This window comes from Bemisia tabaci, chromosome 4 (assembly GCF_918797505.1).
Source record: "Bemisia tabaci chromosome 4, PGI_BMITA_v3".
NCBI classification, from domain to species: domain Eukaryota; kingdom Metazoa; phylum Arthropoda; class Insecta; order Hemiptera; family Aleyrodidae; genus Bemisia; species Bemisia tabaci.
In genome coordinates this window covers 61977836-62001904 of record NC_092796.1, presented here as the reverse complement: position 1 = coordinate 62001904, position 24069 = coordinate 61977836, and the positions used below count along the sequence as shown (strand labels likewise).

General features: G+C 35.3%; 1 protein-coding gene across 1 annotated transcript in view; it reads right to left on the bottom strand.

Annotated features, from left to right (window-relative positions):
* Positions 1–483: 483 nt before the first annotated feature.
* Positions 484–24069, bottom strand: part of LOC109031747 (terminal uridylyltransferase 4) — a 28228-nt gene continuing 4642 nt past the window's right edge. The window contains exons 4-18 of the mRNA XM_019043472.2: positions 22395–22584; positions 21611–21758; positions 20766–20952; positions 19173–19320; positions 18332–18526; positions 16031–16303; positions 14488–14714; positions 13433–13580; positions 11673–11860; positions 10557–10775; positions 8867–9013; positions 7689–7760; positions 6245–6467; positions 5558–5652; positions 484–4373 (exon numbers count right to left, since the gene is read on the bottom strand). Coding sequence (XP_018899017.2) covers positions 3531–4373; positions 5558–5652; positions 6245–6467; positions 7689–7760; positions 8867–9013; positions 10557–10775; positions 11673–11860; positions 13433–13580; positions 14488–14714; positions 16031–16303; positions 18332–18526; positions 19173–19320; positions 20766–20952; positions 21611–21758; positions 22395–22584 — 3303 coding nt within the window. The 3' untranslated portion in view covers positions 484–3530. The remainder of the gene's footprint in view (positions 4374–5557; positions 5653–6244; positions 6468–7688; positions 7761–8866; positions 9014–10556; positions 10776–11672; positions 11861–13432; positions 13581–14487; positions 14715–16030; positions 16304–18331; positions 18527–19172; positions 19321–20765; positions 20953–21610; positions 21759–22394; positions 22585–24069) is intronic.

Genomic DNA, 24069 nt, shown 5'->3' with positions numbered 1-24069 from the left:
GGGGACTTTTGGGGACCGGTAGACACCCTGTTAACTGAGCATGAACTTTGGGAAGTCTTGAATGAAAAAATAACTGGAAAACAGGAATTTGTAAAATTGCCATCAATAGTTTTATTTCCCCATAACAGTATATTTTTACAAATGATTCCATGGACAAAAAATCATCAAAGTATGAAGATCATACTGTTTTAAAAACCATTCAACAATTGCCAGCATACGTAAACCTATTAAATTACAATTTATTTACAGGAGCCGGTTCAAAACACAATAAAATTACAAAGGGGGAGGTGGAGAAGAAGAAAAACAAATTGAAGAGTAAATCCAAACTAAATATTTCAGGTACACTGCATATAGATCAAGTAAAATTAAAACGCAGTAAAACATTTAAAAAAGGGCACAATGTTTGTCAAGACTAACAAAGCTGAAAAACCCTTTTGTTTTGTAAGTGGACTGAGAATAGAAAAAATAATAATACTTTAACAATTTAATTTTTTTTTTTTTTTTTTTTTTTTTTTTTTTTTTCCTATTCATCAGTTTGAGAGAAGAAGTAATATTGATCTACTCAGTGATTTTAAATTCAACATTACCGCCTGATAATATACAAGTACAACCATGAATCTGGAAAAACAGGCAATATTGAAGCTACAAAAGCAATAATAGCATCAATAATAGTGGATTGAAAACTGAGTGAGAAGTCATTAGAATGTGACATCTTAATTTCCTGTTTTTTTATTGAACTTGATTTCACCAAGGAAGAAACATTGACAAAAAAAAAAAATTTAAAAAAACCATTATCCACTGTCGATATTCTTTCTACTAAAAGGTTTTTTTAGCAAGCCGAGAGTTGTCACAAATAGGTGCTGGTAAAACCTGGAGATATTTTTTTTTATACCATAGGATTTGGTTCAGTTTTGTAACCAACTCAAGCGCAACCGCAACATCCATGTTCAATTTTTTAGACCCACTAGAGAGATATAGCGGTAAGATTTCTTTCTCTTACAAAAAAAAGTCCATAAAGAATGTTTGTTGCCCTAATTTTCTGGGTAAATTGACAATTAATTTTCACAAATTACACTCAATTAAACATGACATATTCAGTGTGACTCTAAGTGATTTAGGAACAGAAACAGCCACACCCAGTAGGTGTCTAAAAAATAGAATAATCATCACAAACTTAGATTTTACAGAAAATCCGAACCACGAAATGTTGCAGCATAAATACAGAGTAAAATTGTTTCAAATTTGTAAAGATTTATTGCTTGTTTATACCTATCCAAAATTAGAGAAACGGACACTAGTCACTGACATTTTACGTGTGAGAGAGATAGCAGTAAGATTTCTTTCCCTTACAAAAAAAAAAGACCATAAAAAATGTTTGATGGCCTAATTTTCTGAGTAGATTGACAATGAATCTTCACAAATTTGATGACTTAATAGTCTCAATGAGAATTGATTCTACTGTCTTCATTGTCCAGCTTTGTGACTGAACTATTTCATTATCAAGACTCCAGCTGGATAGCAATGAAACGTAGCACGTAGTTTTCATTCTGAGATCACTTTGGTTCACCTTAAGTGCTCAAACTACTCATTGTTTATTTTTACATGCAAAAGAGGTGAGTTTATGGAGACCAAAAAGTATGAATTTTTCCCAACTGCTTTCTCAATGATTGCACTGGGGCAGTCCCAATTCTGTAGCATACTCAGACTCAAGGAAACTTTTTTTGGCACATGCAAAATGAAAAACATGCAGTTGCAGATGCTATACAATTGTACATATATTGTAGGTGTAAAAAGAATGAAAAATAATTTCTCATGACAGACATTTTATAATTTTAATGATAAAGTGGATGATCACTTATATTCTGAGTCTGTAAAGTCGCATATGCCAATTAAATAAACATGCTTTAAGAGTCTGAAATAAAACATAAATTTGCTGTTGGAGATCATTTTGTCATGAGATTGATCTCCTACGTAACAACTGAAAAGCATGAAAAGTGGGTCAAAACATTTTATTAAGGTCAGGTTTCACATTTATTACCTGGAATTTTTACTGGTTTTTCTTTGAAATTGCTAAAAAAATAACATTATTCCACTTCATGTGAATATGTTTATCAATTCATGCATAAATTTGATCGACTATTTTGGGTGCTAATTTTAATTGAAACCTCTTAGAAATTATTTCCCACAGTGGTGTGTACTCAAAAGGGTGTACCAATGTTAAGATGGCTCTTTCATGAAGGCTAACTGGATTAAATTTATAAGAGAGAGGAAAAGTAAAGGAAAATTAATAACATACTGAAATAATTCATCAGCATAAAAAATCACTGATTTAAAACAATATTCAGTTTCAAATCAAAATTTACTGAATGATTCTTCAAAATACTACTTCAGAACAAGATTTTGTGAATCCTTCAATACGAATCTATGTTTGATCCAAAATTGGATCAGTTTAGGGACAACTTATAAAGGAAATAAAATTCTAAAACTTCAATTGAAAATATTCACAGTTTGAGAATGAAATCTCTGGCTTTTTCTAAAATGTATGATAAAAAGATTCTAAAATCAGCGTAAAAATACATATACACTTAAAATCGGTGATAACAGTAAAACATTGTAAAAATTAGTCAAATAAATATAGATTAGATCAATGATTTGTTGAACACCGCCATGCCTCCAAAATTCAACATTTGCTTTGGTCAAAATGATAAAATGTGACAGACAAAGGGTGGGTTTATGAGTTGAAAATGAAATGAAATTATTAAAAGAAATACTAACATAAAGGAGAGGGAAAAAATTTGTTGCTCCTTCCGCTAAAAAATGAACACTAAAGTGTCTCTCTTCAATTCATTCACTCAGCAATGGTGCATGAAAAATAACATTTTGGCAACTTTAAAACGGAACACGATTGATCCTTTAACAGAAATGCAATAGGTATTTTACAAACATGGGGGTCTGTTCTCAGTTCAAATGCACTAAAGCTGCTGGTGACTTGTGTGTTGGGAAGTTCAAATGGTTTGACCAAGATAAGAAGCATCTGGACAACCCATGCAATCAACCCTATGCCTTATTTTTGTTCACATTTCATGGGTCATTGCATATCACAAACTACATTGCATGGGGGCACTAGTCCTTGATGCAGTGCAGCGAGCGCTTTTTGCCGCAGTCAGAATGGAAAGCAAAGATCCTAAGGGTACTGACTTAACATCAGCAAGGAGCTAATGTTCAAGCTTTAGTGCAAAGAAGAGTTGACTCAGTGACTGGGTGAATAAAAATAGTAGGTCCACTATTGGACTACATTTAGCAATTTGGACCTATAAATTCCAGCCCAGTTTAAAAACAACGTATGAGCCATTAGTTTCCCTATGCACATATGTGTTTTTTCAGATGAGCCAGAATTTATAGGTCCAAATTGCAAAATGCAGTCCATTTGATCTTGTGATTTAAGAGGTTCAAATTTGCCAGGGTTCCGTCTATCTTGACGGACTAAAGTTACAATCATTGTGACATAATTTTGAGTTGTAGATCAACATTTATTCTTTCATTTTCTGGTCCACTTGTGCTTGTTGAAACCATGCTTTGAAATCATTGACAGGGGTACCGGAAAGGGGCTCAGCTCTGAGTGTCCTATTCCATGCTTTTACTTCTTCATAATGCAAAGGCATACCATTAGGCTCCTCTTTGGGTAAGGGCCGAAAGTTTGGATCAAAAACATTATGATTGGAGATTTGACCTATAACATTAGCATTTCTACTAAAATTGGGTGGTATTGGCCTCTGAGGTGACATCATAGGAGATCCAACTACACTAGCAGCTGACCCATGTGGACTGTACTGAATGTGCTCGGGAAAAAGATTTCTTGAGACTTGTGGGCTCCGGACTGAATAATTAATGTTCATATTGTCAGCATGGACTTGGAATGATGCAGGGACAGACTCAAGAGTTTGAGTAGAGGAGAAGAAAACTCTAGGGGACTGCATAGGGGATTCTAACCTTGGTGGAATGCTCTGGGAAGGGGATTGACCGCCCATGTTTAGCGCTAGCTTCTTAATGAATTCCTCTACATGAACTGCTACACCCTCTTCTTTAACAAAGTGAGGAGAGGGTTTTGGCGAGGAAGGCAGCCTACTTTCAAGAAGACTTGATCCGTCTAAAGTAAAAGAGCCTGTATCATTTAGATCGCTATCACTGATACCTTCTAAATCAACATCTAGAGCTGTTGTTTCATTGATCGCACCGTTTTGTTCTAGATCCTTCTTCCCTTTCAATTCAGGACAGTCTCTCATTAGATGTTTGATGACTCCACAATGTCGGCAAGCACGTTCTCCTATTGGTGGACCATTCGTGACGAGACTCCTGTGCTTAAAATAATGGTCCTAAAGCAAAAGAGATTTATGTTTAAGATACATTTGTGACCCTTCCAGTAAAAAAGTAAATGAAACCAAGTGACTGTTCTCGATTTTAAAATTATTTTATGTTTAGATTAATTCAAATGATCCTGATAAAAAAGTTACATGTTTTGAAACAGAGATGTATGAGGTTCAAACAAGAACACCTGCAAAGTTGCAAACCTTGGCTGAAAATCACAAGTACCCATTAAAAACCGCAAGTGTCCACTAAACTACGACAAGCTACACAAAAAAGATTTGAGATTTTAGGGGGAAATTTCAAAGTAGAACCGGCTTTAACCTTTTACAGTTCACTTAGCCCTTCATACGCATGATTGGATAAATTTGAACAAAACAAGCTTAGCTACTCTTTTCACATTGCCTGGATGCTTTCCAACTTTCATTTTTTGACAGAAAAACTGAGCAACATAAGGCTTTGAGACGTTCTGTGTATTTCTCTTATAGTGTAAAAAATATACTGAAAAAATCCTAACCTATACTGCAAAATTGTAAAGCAAAATTTTGCTAAGTTTTCTTGTAAAAAAAATTAAAACATTAGAGAACGTTTAGCATCTGCACTAGTTGGGCTGATTAGGGTTTATGCATAAATTGGACGTAATTATGCTGATAGGAACTGCGTGCACAGGGTTTGCTTTGAGGTACAGTCAAATCCTCAATTTACTCGCATCCGAATCCCAAATTTTAACTTTCAAATCCTTGAATCTGAGTCTGTCGCAAATCCTTCACTTTTCAGAAACTCAGTACTTTTTTTATCACTACGCAGGTAAACAAATACTGGTTGCGATATCTCGACGTCGTGAGTATCTATACAGATATTTACTGCTAAAGAACACTCTGGAATAGGTCGAAATTTGAGATTGATGAGATTGAGAGACGATATCGATATTCAATGCAATTCAAGAATCTTCGGGAATCTTCAGGATTTGGCTTCATGAGGCAAATTTTGAAATTTCAGAGGATTCGCGGATTCAGGTTCGAGTTTGAGCATTTTGAAACCAAATACCGAATCTTCGAGATGATTCGGACGAACCCTCATCCCAACACTAGTTTGCATGTAACATAGTTCCTTTCAGCATAAATAAGTCACATTTGAGAACATGAAAAAATGTAATAAAGACAATAATAAGAGGACAATGAAAAAGGAAACATACCACTAAAAGTTCAGGTGAGGCATTACTACTAATGGATGGCGGCATAGAAAACAGGAGTCTTGCTTTTTGGAAGATTGAGCGAATGTAAACAGACACTGAGAAACAAAATAATAAAAATCATCATCAGTATCTCTTTTGAAAGGAGCACAAATCAAATTTATTTGACTCACCTTCTACATCAGCCCACATCTGGTGCTTACAAGAAATGGAAATCATTGTTTCATGAAAAACAATTCAGGAAAATTACTATCCTCTGTTGAACTAAATATTCCATAAATATCATATTTAAATCAAAGACCACATATTTCAATTTGTGACTTTGCCTGCTTATCATACTGAACCTTTTGACTGGAAAAATAGCCAAGCAACGTAATTTTTTTAAAATTTCTGTGATGAACCTTTCTTGGCTTGAAGAATATTCGGTGAAAATTTAAAAATAGAAAATGAAAAAATGAGCTTGCATTGTAGGATTGAGCGGTTTTGTTCGACATATTTATTTATTTCGACACCCCTTAAAAAGCAAGCAATGTTGCTTGATGGGAACTGATTTGAAATAGATTTTATCAACTTTTTGTTTTCCTTTTTTACTAAACTACCTACCAGAAGCAAATAGCTGCGCGCCAATCATTCATTGGTTAAAGTTACTGATTAGAGCATTATGTTGTAGTCATTATTCATAAGACTTACTCTTCTTGGATAGCGCTGATCCTAAATTATGAGTTTGTTCAAAAGGGTCTTCAATCGTGATACTGGAGAACCAAAGTTTTTCTAGTTTTGTCAAAATTTTAGTCTGGCGTACAGCGATGACATGATGATTGAAATCAAATCTTTCAGTATAAAATTCCAATAAATCTAACCAGAGTTCGCTGCACGATTTGCTATTTGCACCAAGCTGTGGCCAAACTTTAGCCTGCAACAAATATGAACAGTGAAGGTCAACCAAAAATAATGAAAAGGTGAAATTTCTTTAAAATTGCTGATACATAAATGGAGAGGAATTTGGAACTGGAAAAAGGAATTTTTAAATTCCCTTTGCCATTACATTAACAATCAGGCAAAGTACAAATTAAAGCATTTGTTGAGTTTAATAAAAAGATAAAGGAAAACTTAATCAACATTTTTGGCTTAGGTATTATTTTAATATGCTATTAATATTTTTTTCATTATTTGTCATTTTATTTGACTCACTTTTCTCTTTTCTTTTCTTTTTTTTTGTATCTCCTTGGCATTATCTCTATTAGATCATTGATGTTCTGAAAACCTTCATTTGTTATCTTCAGCCTTGAAAACCCCAGAATACTCTGAAAAATTTGAATCAAGCGGAAACATCTTCTCTTAATTTTTAAAGGGATTCCTAGCAGAGCCTTGGTACGCACAATGAGCAGCACAAGGAAAACATATCAAAGGTCAAGTAAATTAAGAGGAAAAGTTACAGGTTGATACACCTGAGCCTTATAAATTTTGAATTTTTTAAAGTAAATTGTCAAAATCTATCTTTTTAATTGACTTCTCTTCAGTTCTTGATAGTCAAATTAAAAAATGTTCAACTTTAAGTCTGTAATCTTCTAAGTTTTTCAAATTCCCAAGTTCAATCTGAGAATCAAAAATAAAAAATTATTCTTGAAAAAAATTCTTAAATTGGAAATAAGAGGTGTCATTGACATCAACTAATCACTGACAAACATCAAAAGTCACAAAGTTGGAATCTCTTTCTTCTATACTGCCTTCAAAAATATTTGTTTGAATTATGTCTAACTTTGTTCCTCTTCTTAAGTACAACCATTTTATACATGATTTTTCATGTATAAAATGGCATTTTTTTGGGATTCCCCTGAACATTTCTTCAACTTAAGTAGCTTTTCCTTTGTTGCAAAAGTCACGAATTTGTCTTAATTCTAGTTTACTTACATTGAGCCTTTTGGCGCTGTCTAGGCACTGAAAGAATTTTGACTCAAGCAGGATTTTGTCTTATTTGTAGTACAACTTAGCGAGATTGAACTAAACCTTTCTTGTTTTACCTTGCAAACTTTTTTCTATTCATGTAATATTCAAGAGAGACAACATGTTACACAAATTGTTTTTGATCTCCAATACCAATTTGAAGATACAAATAAGAGGGATGGTTACTTACAATGTTTGGAATATCTTTGTAATATGAAACTTCAAAGCCATCTATACTTGTCTTTTGATTTGGCGGCGGCAACTGAAAATAAAAGGTTGAATATTGATATGAAACAAAATAATGAAGTTAAATAGAATTCTTGAAAAAAAAAAGAGAAAAAAAATCTAGCCTGCGTTCTGTGCATCCAACCATTTAGGAATCCTCTGACCAGTGCATACATCTAAAATTAGGGACCATTAAAAATTTGGATCCCAAGGCATACAATTTTTACATACATCTCGATTTTTTGGCCGGATTTGAATTAGCTTTCCCTCCCTGTAGGAATGATTTTTTAAACTTTTTAACGATATTTTTTGCTTCTTCATTAAAGTCTACTTCAGAAAAACAATACTACAACCTTCCGAAAATTCAATGCGACTGACACATTGCATAAAAAGTCTGTCAGATATGATATAGATGTTCTCTGCTGCCGTTTTTATGGCATGCTACCACTTTACTTTGCCTTAAGAATGCCGGATTTTCACAACAGGGTCAAGGAGCGTTAATTTGTAATCAGATCTGTGAAAAACGACCTTGTCTCTTGGAGCAAAATTTTCCACAACTTTCTGCAAATGCATAAAAAAATCTCGAAATTTTGGTGCCAGATTGACTCTGAAAATTCAAAGTTGAAGGAGTATGCGTCTTAAAGTTCCGATGTCTTACGTTGTAGAAAAACGTGGTTTTAGTTTTTGGAGAAAGTTAAAGAAAATTTTCTCCCAGAAGATAGGCTGCCTCCTTGCCAAAGTTACATTTCTAGAAGGTTTCAGTAGATAAAAATTAACGGAAAACTAAACAACGGCAGTGGAAGTATGCGCCCTTTCATACAATGTTTTTTGGGAGGGGGAGAGGGAGATGGACATACATTACTTGTGAGAATTTCTTTCCTGGAACCACTTCCTGGGAAAACTCGGCACCTTTGCTGGAAATACCTAGTTCAATGAAAAATTGGCACAAAATTTTCCATCTTTGGTTCAGAAAAAAAAGGGATACATTGGGATACACAGTACCTATATGTATACTTCTAATAGCTGTTTTCCATTTTTGTTCCAGATTTTGTCTTAGGTCTTATCTACAGCACACTTAATTTATGGATAAATTTTGCTCATCAATCCAGTCATGACTGCAAGAGAAAAGTAAAAATGTCTTACCTCTTGTAAAACAGGAATTACGGGTGGAGAGCATTGCTGAAGGAAGTATATGACCATCAATGAGTAGGCATAGGATGATAAGCTACCTCTTGATGCGTCACAGACATTGCAGGATTTCATTAAATATTTCATCATTTGACACATGATCTACACAGCAAGAGAAAGCAGAGAATGTTCATGGGAAAAATTAAAAAAAAAAATACTTCACATTTTGAATCATAAATATTACTTTAAATATTATACATTAGACGTGAAGAATTGTAATAGACATAGAAAAGTGAAATTTGATTTAAAACTGTTTCCAAGAGAACGTGTCTGCCGTAATCTGGAGACTGAACTATTACACAAGGTGCAAATTCAAGTATGTCCAACATGATTTGTGCAACGATGCAATGAAACAATCACACAATATACTAATCCGTTGGTCATAGCATGAACTATTTTGCTATTTTGTGCTTTTATCGTTTTTTTTCGTCTTACAATATGTGTTAAAAGTCTGTGCTTAAACCCTGAAGATAGCATTTAGCTGCGATGCGCAACCGTGATAAGTCAACATAATTATCGTTTTAATGTAATAAAAAAGATTTTCTATGTATTTAAGCCTGATTGTTATTAAGTAACTGTTAAAGCAATATGCAATACAGTGAAACCTCAATAACTCGGTTCCCGGATAAGCCAGTAATCCGCTTTAGTCAGTACAATCGCCTGGTCCCGTTTAATACCCATATAACACAATGCTAAATAAGTCTGGATAGCTCGGTTTGGTCAGATTCTGAAACCGCTTAACTCGGTGAAATTTTTCCATCTCCATCTGTTTTTCTTCGACCGTCACCCGTGATCAAGCGTAGGTAGTGTTTACATGCGGGTCGGGTCAAGTTACGCCATGAAGGGTGAGCGAATCTCCGAGAGAGCGCAGCGCAGTGCGAGAGATAAGGAATCAAAAGCACTCGATAACAACACGAAAGATGAGGACAGTAGAGAATAGGTTATCTGATACCGTGTGTTTGTCTTATCGCGCGCGTATGAAAACACGCATGCATAATTAAGCGATTTCACGCATCGATGAGTTGACAGGTCCAGTCGCCACCAACCCCTCTCCCCCTACCATCTTGCATTGCCCTTCCCCGTTCCCCCCAGGGAGGGGGGAAGGGCAATGCCCGCAGGGTTTTTCGAGGATTTTAGCGAGTATTGTTACGTTGCATTTTCAGTGCAACGACCCGCCATAGCGCCCGGGCGGCCGCGGCGCATCACCGCGCGGCACCCCAACAAACGAATAACCCGATGACTTCATGATGCCCTGACACTTTCAACACGCAATTTCAAGTGGATCTCATGAAATTTTACTATTGAGTACCATTTTCTTCGATCACATGACTCTGCAAAACACTCCTATAAGTCACTCTACACGCACATTTGCGTTTGTCCAATTTAGGGCGCGAAATTTAAAAAAGCGCGGCAGTTCGCATAAGTCGGTAACCCACTTAACTCGGTAAATTTCCTCGGTCCCGATGGAAACCGAGTTATTGAGGTTTCACTGTATTAGAATTAATATTTAATTCAAAGCCTCTATCAGGAAAACGGCACAAAGAAGACCAAGAAAAAGAAAATAAAGTAAAATTTTATATCTATGGATATGTGTGTAGAAGGTTATAGAAAACAAGATTGTAAAACTGAGAGAGAATATACTTGCCGAAACTCTATCATCGATACTACAATATGATTTGAGAAGTTTGGTATTTTCTAAGGCTAGTAAATTACTGCAGCTTATGTCTCCTTTCAAGCGGGAGGCGCGATGCACAAACTTGAGGATTGGAATCTTAGCTGTGCTGATTGGAACAACGTTATATACACTTTTACTGGCCTTTAAAACTGAACATAGCTGATTGAAAAAATCTGCAACAGCCATACTCTGAAAGAAAAAAAAATCAATTGCATGACTATTAAAGATACAACACAATTTTAAACTTTCACGGAAATTGTTATACACAATGAGTCAGTTAAGTCATTTTTTTATTGTGTCATTCAAAAGTAGTGAGTGTGAAGCTTGCAGTTTTTTTCCTAATTTTTTTTCATGACTGCAAACGGGAGAAAATTTTACTCGAAAAGGCCAAAAATTAGGGTGGCCTAAAACAGCGTTTGAACTGCGCGCTTGTAGGTTTCGAATGTACAGGTCACGATCAATAAGGCGGCGGAGTGCGTAGTGGAAGAATACTTGGCGGCAGCGCGTTGGCGATATGTTTTTGTTGGTCGATTGGAGGTTATGTAGGTTACTTTGTTTGAGATTCATATCCATTGTTCTTAATTTTCTAAGCTTTCCAATCAGAATGCGATACAGATGTATGTAGAATATGAAACATTCACACAGAACTTACTTAACCTCAAATGAGAAATTCGGGTTTTCAAAGGAACTTTGGCAACTTCTGAGAGCTCATATGGCGTTTTTCTTTAGCACAGCAGATCAATCATGCCATTATAAAATGTTATCCGAGCGATTCTCAATAGTTAGTCTAACTGCCTGTAGATACATTTTAATACATCATTTCAATACAAATGAAAACTAATGGAAACATTAAATTTCCATTTTACAATCGTTTAATACTCGACTCTTCATTTTCAGGTATTGAACTGATAACATACCTATTCAGCCTAAAATGTATTCACTGAAAGCATGTATGCAGAAAAAACTTTATTCATACTTTATCTTCACATAGATTACTTAATACTCCCTTAAAATTCAACCTGTAAAAAATTACAAAGAATAAACAAATGGATGAATGAATATTCTAACCTGCTTGTTGAAGCTTACCTTTAGAACTTCATCATTATTGAGTAATAAACAGATATCAAGATCTGAATTTTTAAGGCCAAGACCATTAGCAGATGAACCGAACAAGTGTAATTTTGCCTCAGGAAACCTCTCGTTGATGTAACCTTCAAGCTCTTTGAGTACTTTTTCTCGCATGAAAAGATCATTTTGAGAAAGTTGGACTTTTTCTGTGGGACAGTGAGGAAACAATTGAATTCTTCGCTTGGTTGAGAAATGAGTCATCATTACCAGTTGATTTCATGCATATTTACATTCTACTTTGATAGCTGACTTTCATCTATTAGTGGAAATACTGCCATTTTAGTTGGATACTTTTAAAATGGGATTTTTGGATGGTTTTTTTTTCTTCATCCCCAGGAACCCAGGAGGGGGGGGGGGGGCACTGCTGGAAATTTGATAAAAATTGCTACTTTCAAGCAAGCTGATGATAATATTTTTATGTATAACTCTCATATTTTAGATTCAAGTAACGTCTATTGCATCGAAACTAATTACAATAGCCAGAATGATGGGGGTGGAATGTGGGCGTTAAGAAAACCAGATGCGGAAGGAATCTTTGAATGGGAGTAGGTTTGAAAATGATTTCCATGAGCTTGATTGTAAGTTGGCATAAACAAAGCATGACAACAGCAATGCCAGGATTTTATGTGGTGCACTGCATCAAAAATTCAATTGCAGGCACAACGGCAGAGAAAACTGCAGAAATCAGTAACAGTAAGAGGTAGCTAGCAGTGGAGGGGGGAAAGTCATCTTCAAAATTTTCGTTTTGATAATTTTTTTTGGCCCAACCATTGACAACACTGGTATTTCAACGCGGGTTCAATTAGCCACAAACTTGATAACTAATTTGCCGGAAATTTTTTCAGCACTGATTCTGAAAATCACCTTTCTTTTTTCAAACTTTCCTCGAAATTTTCCTCAAAAAAAGCAGAATTTTCCCTAAAAATTGAGCTTCCCAAGAGAAAATTCAATTATTCAGAAAATTTGTTCAGAAAAGTCAAGGTCATTTTTGGATTCAGCAGCTATAAATACACATGGAATCAAGTAATGCAAGCCTCTTGAATTTTTTCCTCAATAACTGATATCAAAGACTTCTTGATTAAATGCCCCCTTCCGCTCATAGACCACCATGTAAATACTTATCCGATTGTTTGGCATGTTGATTTCATGAAAAAGGGGTTTTTTCAGCTTCAGCAGTAAAAACTAGGTAGGATTGTTTCCGTATGACATCGGAGAAACTTTTTTATCCAATCTATACTGATGCAAAACTATTGGATGAGCTTTACAAGCTTGAAAGGAGGCTTTTAACTAGAAAAACTTCAAGATTGGGGACAGAGGGAAAATTTGATAGGAATGCAATACAAGGTCATTGGAGTATCATTGGTGGCTGAATTAAAAAATGACCTTGGTTTTTCAATATCCTGTACAGATTTCCTGGAAAATTTGATTTTCCCCAGAAAACCTTGATTTTAAGGAAAAATTCCTATCTACCTAGGAGAAACCAAACTGATCCAGAGAACGGAGGTAATTATCAGAACCATCACTAAAAATCCACTTAAAACTTATTGTTGGCTTTGTGGCAAATTTAAAAAAAAAAAAAATAAATCGCCAGTTTAATTTGAGCCAAATGCCTAGAAAAATATTCATCTTACTTAGAATTGTTATTCTGTATCTATAATATACTTCAGTTGATGAAAATTTTTGTAAGAATCAAGTAAAATAAACAAGTTAACGCTTACTCTGGACAGCTTTGCAAACTTTTGTGAGCTTTTCAAGTGCATCTGGCTTGGCTGGAGGAACATGGCCCATGGGTGGAAGATATTCATCTGGACACTTATCCCTATAATGTCCCTCTTGCTGACATCCAGCACAGTATACTGGTACTTCCTGCCATAAAAAAGGTAATTAAATATTAGATAAAGGAAGTCAAGGGCAAAAAATCAGTGTGAAAAACACACCGGCCAGAGAGAACTTAAAACTTTAATCAGTCGATTTTCGCTGCAGTGCCTAAACTAGAATAAGATTGCGCACTGTCAAGGTGCAGGAAAAAACTTGATTGGTCCAGACTTAATTAATTATTTTTCTGCTTCTTCCCTTTAGAATATAAAGAGAGTCACAATGATTAAGCTAATGAACTTTGCTGTCACATTATAATATTTTCAAGAGTGGATCCTGTTAAATCCCATAACACTGTCAACATCACTTTTCCGACCCTTTTTGAACAAAAACTTCACTAGAAGAGAGGGCAAGGATTACCTATCTGTACTCCTTTCCTATTACCATTCCAGATCATGGAATTGAGGATGTTGAGAAATTATGATTGATTGCCAGGTGCAAATTACCTTAAAGAGAGAGAGAGAGAAAAAATTGCAGAAATTTGTACACTGCCCTTTCCTTGAACTTCCTGCACAAAATTAGCTACATTCTTTTGATAATTACATATTTCAAACTGCATGTATCTGGGAAGTTCATCCTGAGTTTTCTAGCGAGCTGACAATTTCAAAAATAGAATGTCACTTAGTAAGATCAAATAACTCATTTTGACAAGAAATGGGACAACCGAAGGCATTATTTTTTGGTCTACCCTTGGACCTGTTCTGCCTGCTTCATATTGTTTCAACTGCTGAAGAAAACTTATTAATTCTCTTGTATGAGTCGAAATATGAATTGCAATCTTGGGTGAGTAACAAGAAACATTGAACCACAAAAATATCACACATCTTGGAACACTCAGAGAAGAACAGTAAAAGTATCAGGTGGTAAAAAGGGAAGAGAAGATATAATGTACTCTTACCTTACAATTAACAAAAACCTCTCTACAAAAACTGAAGCTCAAAGCATCTTGCTTCAAAGCTTTTATCATGAGTTCTGCTTGTACTTTGGTTACTGCGAGCTTGATGTATGCATTACGAGGAGGTAAAGATTTAAAAAGTGGAATAGGTGCTTCCATCAAATAATCTTGCCACTCAAACAGACACTCAGGTGGCTCAATTATTTCTCCAGAGGGCTCTTGCACGCTATCTAGATTAAGAGAAAGTATTAAAGAGGGAGAATTAAAATTTATGTGCTTACGAAATATCGAGTAAATAATCATATTCATAATACACTTTTAAACAAAACACCTTAACAAGTATTTAAAAGCTTGGAAATTTTACAATGGAGCTCTTGGATACCGCAGGGCTTAGTTATTTTCGAGTAAAAATCATGAAAAAAATTTTAATTGATTTGTTCTTAGAATTATTGGTATATTCTGAGCTATTGCTATGGTGATTACATTCATTGGAAATTTTTATGGTCAAGGGTATCTATTTCATGGTGAGTTTGATAAATCCTTATCTCCAGTGGCAAAATACATTAGGAGATGGATATGTATAAAAAAATCAGTAGAATGTGAGAAACCAAGGAAGTGTAAGGAAGCAAGAGTAATGAAACCTCCTTGCCCTTTGTCAAGTTATGGATAGCTCTCAATGTTTTAGAGGCACAAGCAGGCAGGAGCCAGTGGAGTTTTTCAGGATCTACTGCATAATTAAAAGGCATTACGGAGGGTTGGGGGATGTTAGGACCTAAAATGTATTGTGTTCCTTAATTCATGGAAGCCCCTTTTGACCCCTACTTAAAAGCAGAATTATTGCTAACAACAGCCTTCTAAATGAATTCTTTTTGTTTTGCAATACTAAATCCTGCAGATAAGAGTCAACTTGAAGAGAAAGATATAAATGTATTGTAGATTCCACCATAATTTTGTTTCATTATAAAAAGAGAGGTGCATCCCCATGCATGAGCGGCTCCTTTCCTTGAATTAATGCAACTTTTTTTACTTAAAATGAAAAAAAGCATTGTTTAAAAGGGCGTAGGAACAATGTGTACGAAGGATAAACATTTTATTCTTGCAATTTTTTGCCACTGCCCACAGCCTCGTTGAAACTTCCAGTAATTACAAGATTCACTGGGAAAATGAGAATCCTAATTTGAGGGAAATTGTTAAGCATTAAAAGTAGAAAATTGGAGATTTTTTTGACCCAAAAAGAGTGCTTTGGGCATGTGTTACAATCCACTTTTGGGCAGATACATTGGCCAAATATTCAGTATTCTTCCCGTTACTTTCACACAGAAAATCCGTTTTGGCCCAACCGTGACAAAGATTACAAAAGCACTTCTACGAATCAATATAATATTTTACTTATAGGCTTTCTCTCATGAGAATTTATCTGGCAGTATCGTATCTTTATTGATTCCTATTTTCCACTTGACACTATCTAACCCACACCCATTTTTTCCTATCACTGCTAATGCTACTTATTGCTGACTAGAATTGTATTTTATTACAATGTGCTTACTTTCTTTGTCCTTGTTCTCTTGATAGTTCAGATCGCATTTGAGAATTTGATCCACGAGGCATCTTTGTATCTTCTTGTACCTATCCACAACAGAGTAAAAGCAGTCAAAAGCGCAAGCATCAAAATCTTCATTGATGTAGCTGAAAATGGGTCCTTGTTTGGTGACAGGAATTGAATAGTATACTAAAGTTGAAATCATACATCCTAGGATGTAATTATGACAAGCTTCGTGGTAAACTGTCCTTGCAACTATGTTCCTCAATGAAAATGGATCTGCAAAAAAGAATAAGTAGGGTTACTTAAAGCCATGCTGACTCACGCAACAAATCAGCCCATTTTGACATACAGAAATCCTTAACCCCCCCCCCCCCCCAAGAAAAACTTTGATTCCCTGTACCTCTAAAACTGTTTGCATACTTTTCTGAGAATAAGGGTTTCATAAAATGTCACTTGGCCCACGGTTTGAATTTGGTTTCAAGAGCCCCAAAACCGGCCACATTTTTAGAAGTTCTTCGGAGGAGGAAACATGAACTGGAAAGTTTGAGTTCTTACCTCTATCAACTCATGGGATCTAATTGCTTGCATAGGAGACCAAATAAAGAATCAGGTCAGAATGCGAATAGAAGACAATATAATTGAAGTTTCCCATTCAACTATTACAGAGTTTACAGAATGACTTGTGCTTATCCACTTTGGATAAAAACATTCTCAAAAGCTTGATGGTAACACAAATTTATCTTTCAATTTGCTGAAGAGTAATTATTAGGAGGTGAATAAACTTCATTTATTAGGTTCACAAAGTTACTGACCAGAGAAATTACAGATATCATATTCAAAATTGACTCATACATTTATATATTGATATCAAAGCATGGGAAGATAATGCTAGTATCAAACTTAAAAGTAAAATCACGAAGAGGTGTAAAGACATTCAATGTTAGTTCCATTAAAAATGTGATTCCACTTAAATTAAACCACCTGTACGAGAAATATTTTAAGTTCAGTAATAAGTTTTATAGATATTTTTCTCAAACGTTTTTATCAGCCCCTGCTTCTTAATTGAAATGTCGCAGGAAATTAGCAATCGCCGGCAATTTGCAAGCGGTTCACACGTTGTTTCAATAAATTGCAATGATGCGCATCGGCATAATGCAATTTTTGAGGGTTATGGTCTTCAAAAGTATGAGCTCGGCTTGAAGCGCCTTCATTTTTTGTGATACTCTACGTTTTGTCACGACGTTAGTTTAGTTGCCTGTCCGATCTCAATCCAACTAATGTCACAGAGTTCACTACACGCTCTTCTAAGTGTGCATATTCCTGCCATGTTTTTCAGGATGTAAAAGTGTCTATTCACATTACAGGCAACATAATCAGCACTCTAATCTCGTTCTTTTATTTTTGAATTTTATGATTTCCTATATTTATCCACCACCAGCTTGTAAATTGCCGGCGATTGCGAATTGCCTGCGACAGATACAATATAATATAGTGTGGATACATTGAATACTTGAGAGGAGATTCAGACAGACAATGGGCCTGTAGCAAACTTTTGCTAGAGCAAAAGTAAGAGTTGTTTCTATCAGTAGGTGTCTCAGAAATCACAATGAGTGCATTGGCAAAGTTTGAAATGCACTCCTAACTTTACAATTTGCGTAAGAAATTTGCGTTTTTTTGAGCTTCCCGCTTCAAAAACGATACTGCGGCACAGGTGAACTTTTCGTTAGTGGACTCATTCCATTCAACCCCTGTGCATTAGTATTCTACAAAATATCCAACAAGGCTGACACCAATCTACCGAAAAGCATGTGCCTGGACGAGATTCTAACTATTTGTTAACAACCTAGCGTGTTTAGATTAACGATTACTTCGTGTTGATGAAGATCCGCTTTGGTTGACCTTGTGCTCCTGATTGTGATTTGCGCGCGGAAGCTTCGGCTATGTTGGGTATTGCTATTGCGAAAGATTTAATTGGAACGACTCCTCAAATGAAATGTTCATCTGTGCCGTGATATCCTTTTTGAAGAGGGAAGCTCAAAAAACGCAAATTTCTTGCGCAGATTGTAAAGTTAGGGGTGCATTTCAAACTTTGGCAATGCCCTCATCATGATTTTTGAGACATTTACTGATAGAAACAACTATTATTTTTGTTCTAGTAAAAGTTTGCAACAAGCCTATTTACTGCTGGGCATTATGCAGTGTCAAAGCAAACCTTAAGGAAGGGTTGAGACATGAAATTTCTAGTTCCTTAAAAATATACCGGGTTCTTATTAGTTAATACAAAAAGGGATAAATGGTACATACCTAAAATTGACAGTTTTTTTCCTCCCCATTTGTAGGTTTCCTTTAGAACAGGTTTTTGGCTGCTAATGGCGACCACATGTTTGGCCATTTCAAAATCAACTAGGTAGAATTTAAACAGTTCTCGCCACATTGTAAAAAGAATTGCTGGGTTATCTAATTCTTTTGGCTTCTGCCAGTCACCCACTTTCTCAAATTCTAAAAAAAGAAAAAGAAAATAAAGAGCTTGACATTGGCATAGTAATTACATTGGCGCAATAAGATATTACTCTGAAACCCTTTTGTATCAAGGTGGTTGGTTTTTGAGAAAAAAAAAATAAAGTACTCTTCTCACACAAAAGGACAAGAAAAGCAGGACTGAAAAGGGAATTTTTTGGCATATTTACATTTAATATGTGAAAGAAATATTGCAACATCTTATCTGTGATCTGGGTGATCTTTTGCTTTCTAGCAAGCCAGGAAGATAAGACAGACGAAAAGAATCAACTCTCTCAGAATGATAACAGCGAGGGGCAGTGTCAAAACGTACGTACCAACAGTCTCACACCTTCACTAGAAAACACAAGTGTGAGGGCTGACCATTTCACTTTTTAGCCTTGCTTTCCTTGAGATTGGCATGCAGACAGTTTGATTTTAAAAGCACATTGTGCTTAGGAGACTATAGGAAACCATCATATCAAATAAAGTCAAAATGTAGTTGGCGCTAAATTTCTTGATACTGTGCATGCAGTCCTTTCATATTATGTACAGACAATTTAATCAGATGGAGAGATTCTAGCTTACGTAGGAATTTTAGAAGAGAACAGTATATAAATAGAAAAAGCAAGTAAACAACCAAACTTACTGCAAGTTCCTTCCGAATCAGCACCAGTAAGACTGGGTTTTTCAGATAAAATGGGCAGAAAGCCTTTTTGTTGCAAAAAGTATACTACAAGCAAGTAAAATGCATAGCCTGGCAGAGTTCCATGTTTTGGATCATCTGTACTCGTTAACTGAAAAATAAAAGGTAGTAGATTAGTTGGAGATAGACTAGTGAATCAACTTACTTGGCACTAACTAATACTCCTTCCATTCCCTTTTTGAAAAATTTCAGAGGTTTATTCCAGAAGCAGCATGATACAATGTTTCTGATTATGTGAAAAATTTGTGAGGTACAACTTAATCTTGACCTACCTTGAATTTTGACAATTGATTCCCCATTAACTGTCCAGAAAATTTCTGGCTTTTAAAACTTTGGGGACAGGAATAAGTGACCAAAATAGGCACTCTTTAATTGGGATGAGAGTAGGAGGTTGTGAAGGTTGAAACTTGGGATATTTATCAAGTGTTCACTAATTAGCATGTCGAGTTAATGGTTGCTTGTAGCTCCACAAAATAGAGAGCTCATTTCAAGAAAATAAGCGAAAGTATCTTCACATTAGTATTTGATGACATTCTTAAAATTTTGTCCCATCCTGGTCGATGAGGGTTATGAGGTAACTCATAAAATTTTCTTTCGCTTCTTTCTAACTTTCCAGGTTTTCTCTGACCCTTGGATTTTCCATCTCTCTGCCTTTCCCTCATCAATCATTCAAAATCAAACGAAACACAAAAATAGACAAAGCGCAGCACAAAGTACCAGGGCAGACTGGTAGGGGGCTCAAACTTCCACCTGAAAAATGAATAAGATCTTCTAAACGCCAATGTCCAGCATTAACAGAAATATTGCCTTTCAAAGAGCACAGCCTATAATTTTACAAACCACAGAGGTGCACTCCATGGTTTTTTCTACCTTTGGTTTCATCCTTGTTTAAAGTAGAGAAGCCAGTGCAAATGCATGCATCACTAATTAATAAAATCATTGTGGAAGAAACCATGGTGTAAGCTAATGCATTAGATGATCTAAAACGCTGTATTTTCAACAAGTGATATTTCCACAAATAGGTATTAACATAGAAACTAGGAGTTTGGGCAAATCTTATTATTTTTTGATCATCTATAAGCCTAAAAATCAAAATACAATCCTACAGCTAGTGCAACTGACCCATTGGAACCTATTTATTACCAAATCTTCTTTGGCTCGACATTTTTCATAGTGCTCTACTGCTCTAATAGCCAGACATTGTTTTGAAACCTCATGAATACAGAGAAGAAAAGAAAAGAAAGAACACTACTTGATGTTGAATTTTGATTTCCTTACTGCCATATGCGATTTATTATTATTACAGTTACGCCAACTAAGTTTGCGCATTTTAAGAATGCGACAGAAGATCTGCCGTCTTGCATTTATTACTTTCCGTGCAAAAATGACATCAGATGATCTGTAGCAGACTAAAAATGTGTACTTATTTGGCGTGGACTTTGTCCTTTATTTATCTTCACTTTAAATGGTAGCTGCAAATAATTATAATCTCAGAACAAAAATAAATTAGGTATAGTTTTTTTCTTGAAAACTGACCTGGCCCCAGTGCCTGAATAATACTGCTAGTTTGGTAACTACAGGATCAATCTTCTTGTATTCCGTCAGTAGGAGTGCTAATTTGAATGCTTTTGTATGATTGACACTCATTGTACACTTCAATTTGGAGCTATTGTGGATTGATGTCAGCAGAAGAAAATCAGCATCATGGTCAATACTTACAGCACTGTAGATAAACAAGAAATAAAAAAAGTCGCCACTATCATTTTTTACCAGTAAATTTTTTATCCCTGTGATGAACATTGTGAGGGTAAAACCAAGGATAAATTAAAGGAAATTTAAAAATAAAGGAGAACTACGTGCAAATATGTCATCAAAAGAAAAATGATTGATACATGGAGTCACATACTTAATACCGACAGGCACAGACAGGTTGACACATGTTTCTCATTGGATAGAGAATCCAAACAACCATCTCGTAATCTAAGTTTATTCTTTTTTTTAAAAGTTTCGCTTTGGGGACGATATCAAGGTTTTCTATTATTAATTGTGGAAAAACACCAAATAAATTATATTGAAAGTGAATGTACCAAATTGCAGATCTTGGTTTGCAACATCAGAAAACTCTTGTTATATTTTAAATTTCAAACAAAGTCTAATCATTCTTTTTGCACAGTATTTTGCTTGGTTTTTTTTGGTTTTCTCAAGAACGTCTTCTGAAAATTTTAGGCAATAATTACGAGCAGCGCTCTCTTGAAAAAATAAAATGTAGGCGGCAATTTTTGAATACCCTAGTCCAGATCTGTAGTTTGGTAGGTTTACTATGGATAAGAATTTCTTTTAGAACAAATTACTAGTTGACAAAAAAAGAAGTAGATGTTTACCTAAAATGACTTGCTTTCATGTGTTCAGAAATATCTAGAAATACTTGGGATATTTTCGTATCTGTCGGGAGACTAAGGTCCAAGTTAACCTCTGCTGACTCAAGTCCCATTCCATGTGCAGAGGAGCCAATGAGCCTCACCTCAAATCCTAAAAAAGCCAAAATCAATTGAACAGGCCTGAGATAAAACCAAGGATGTGAAAAGCGCTCCATTACAATCCCTGCATAGGCAAGGGGAAATATGAAAAGGCCGAAAAAGTTTCAATTAACAATTTATAAAGTTTTCTCTTGATTCATGTAAAACTTTGAAACACTAAACTGTTGCAGCAAACAAACTGAGCAATAAGACTTGTGAATAATTTTTCTGTAGGAGTTTATTTGTTTCAATTGTAGGTGAGTTCAAAGCCAGGTAGGTCTGATGACCGCGCACACTTTCATAAATTCTTTCTTCCGATGAATTGATCGTTGAAAGACTGACCAGATAAAAATTTGTGAGCCCTTGCAATTTCCATACAAAAATATAGGGTAAAAACGCTGAGATGCAAAAATGAGGATTGATCATGTGCACAGGGTTTAATTGTGACCACTAAAAGTTGGAAAAAAAATTCCCTGAAATTTTTACTCCTTTCATTTTGGAACATTTTCCGACTTGGTTGTTGTTGGGGTAATTTGAAAAAAACACAAGAACTCTCATGACTTGAGCTCCTTGTACGGAGAAAAAGTGGTCATACAAATCAAGTCCTTCCCTTGCGCTCCATGAGGAATGAGACTTCAATAGACCTCACCTTTACTAGGATAAAATTTCTGGATAATTTTTGAGATGTCTTCTTGTACTTTACTGCGCAGTTTGATATTTTTCTCAGACATCATAATCTGTTTGAAGTGCGTTTCTAGGGCTTCTGAATAAAACAGGCAATGATCATCTGGGATTGCTGCTGATGCTAAATATTTCATCGAAATTTTTTCTCTTGCAACCTGAAGGGGAAAAAATTGAAACATTTTTAGAACAAAAAATTTATAGCAAAAAGTAAACTGTTAAGCCAAGTCTTGGAAAGGAAGTAAAATTAGACCTTAATCTTAATGAAATGAGCGTCTGATCTGTGGTAGACCAGTCAGTAGGCCCATCTTTGATAGAAGCATTCCCTTTATTACTTTTTCCTATTACAACAAGAATTTTTTTTTTTTTTTTGGACTTCAAATAGCCCTCAAGGGCTAATCCCATTTTTCTTGGGAATCGAGTTTAGAATTAGTTTTGCTCTGTCTGCTCTTGTCGACTGGTTTTCGTTCAAAAACACAAGAAGTAAAACAAAACATTTGAGTTGGTGCCTTCTCAAAATGAGCACTTCAAATGCACCAATAGAAGACAACAGAGTTTGTGTGGTATTGTTGTAGAGGAAAAATACAGCGCCATCATGCATGAAAAATAACTTTTGATATGAATTTGGCAGGTGTCCTGAATTTGATGAATTTAATGTTTGAGAGGAAACTATCAAGTGAACTGAGCACAGGAATATCCTCAGTTTCTAAAATGAACAATTATCAAAGGAAATATGACTAGATGACCTAATCTGTTAAAATACATTATGCTTAAATAGAAAATGCTGCTAAATGACATCACAAAGTGGCGGATTTTTCAATTTTAAATCTACAGTTCTGGTAAAAAATTCTGCAAACTCAGCTCATTGAGCACTCTCAGGTGAAGCAATCAAATTTGTTTGTGCAAATTCGTCGCTAAGACACGGTCTTTGGCATATTGATAGATCTTAGGATCATTTTCCTTTAGAATGTCTCAGCTTGTTTGAAGCCAGTAAACATTAAATTTCTTAACTCTGAAATTTTTATAGGCTCACAGTGATGGGTCAAAGGGATGGTGTGAAACCTCCTTCCCTTAGCAGGAAAAAAAATCTGCATACTTTAGTGATAAGTTAACACCCCCAAATGCTTAAGTTCAGTTGTGGTATGTTTGTCAAACTACTTGGAAAAGACAGGGTTGCCAAAAAATGAAGAAAATTAAGTTCTCTGACGATTCCCTGATAACCATGATACATATTGACAAAACTCCCTGACATTTGAGGATAGGCCGGATGATTAAAAATACATTATTCTAAATGGTTTTTGCGCAAAATTTGCTGATCAAAATGTAAAACACATTCTCTATAGAGCAACTAAAGGTGATTTAAAAAATGTTCTCTGATACATTGGTAATTTTCCCTGACTTCATAAAATTCCCTAACATCCTCGGTTTTGGCAACCCTGAAAAGAGATAAACATATAAATTTTTGTTAGTTTTCACGTGAGCTTCAGGGGAGGGAAAATTAATGAAAATTCTTTTTTTATCTCAAAGTTCTAAGAAAAAGATAGCAAAGATTTACAACGCAAGCAGAGGATCCATAATGCTGGTGGATGAGGATTAGGTCATCATAAGTATGCCTAAACTATTAAAATTAAGGTGAGAGTTAA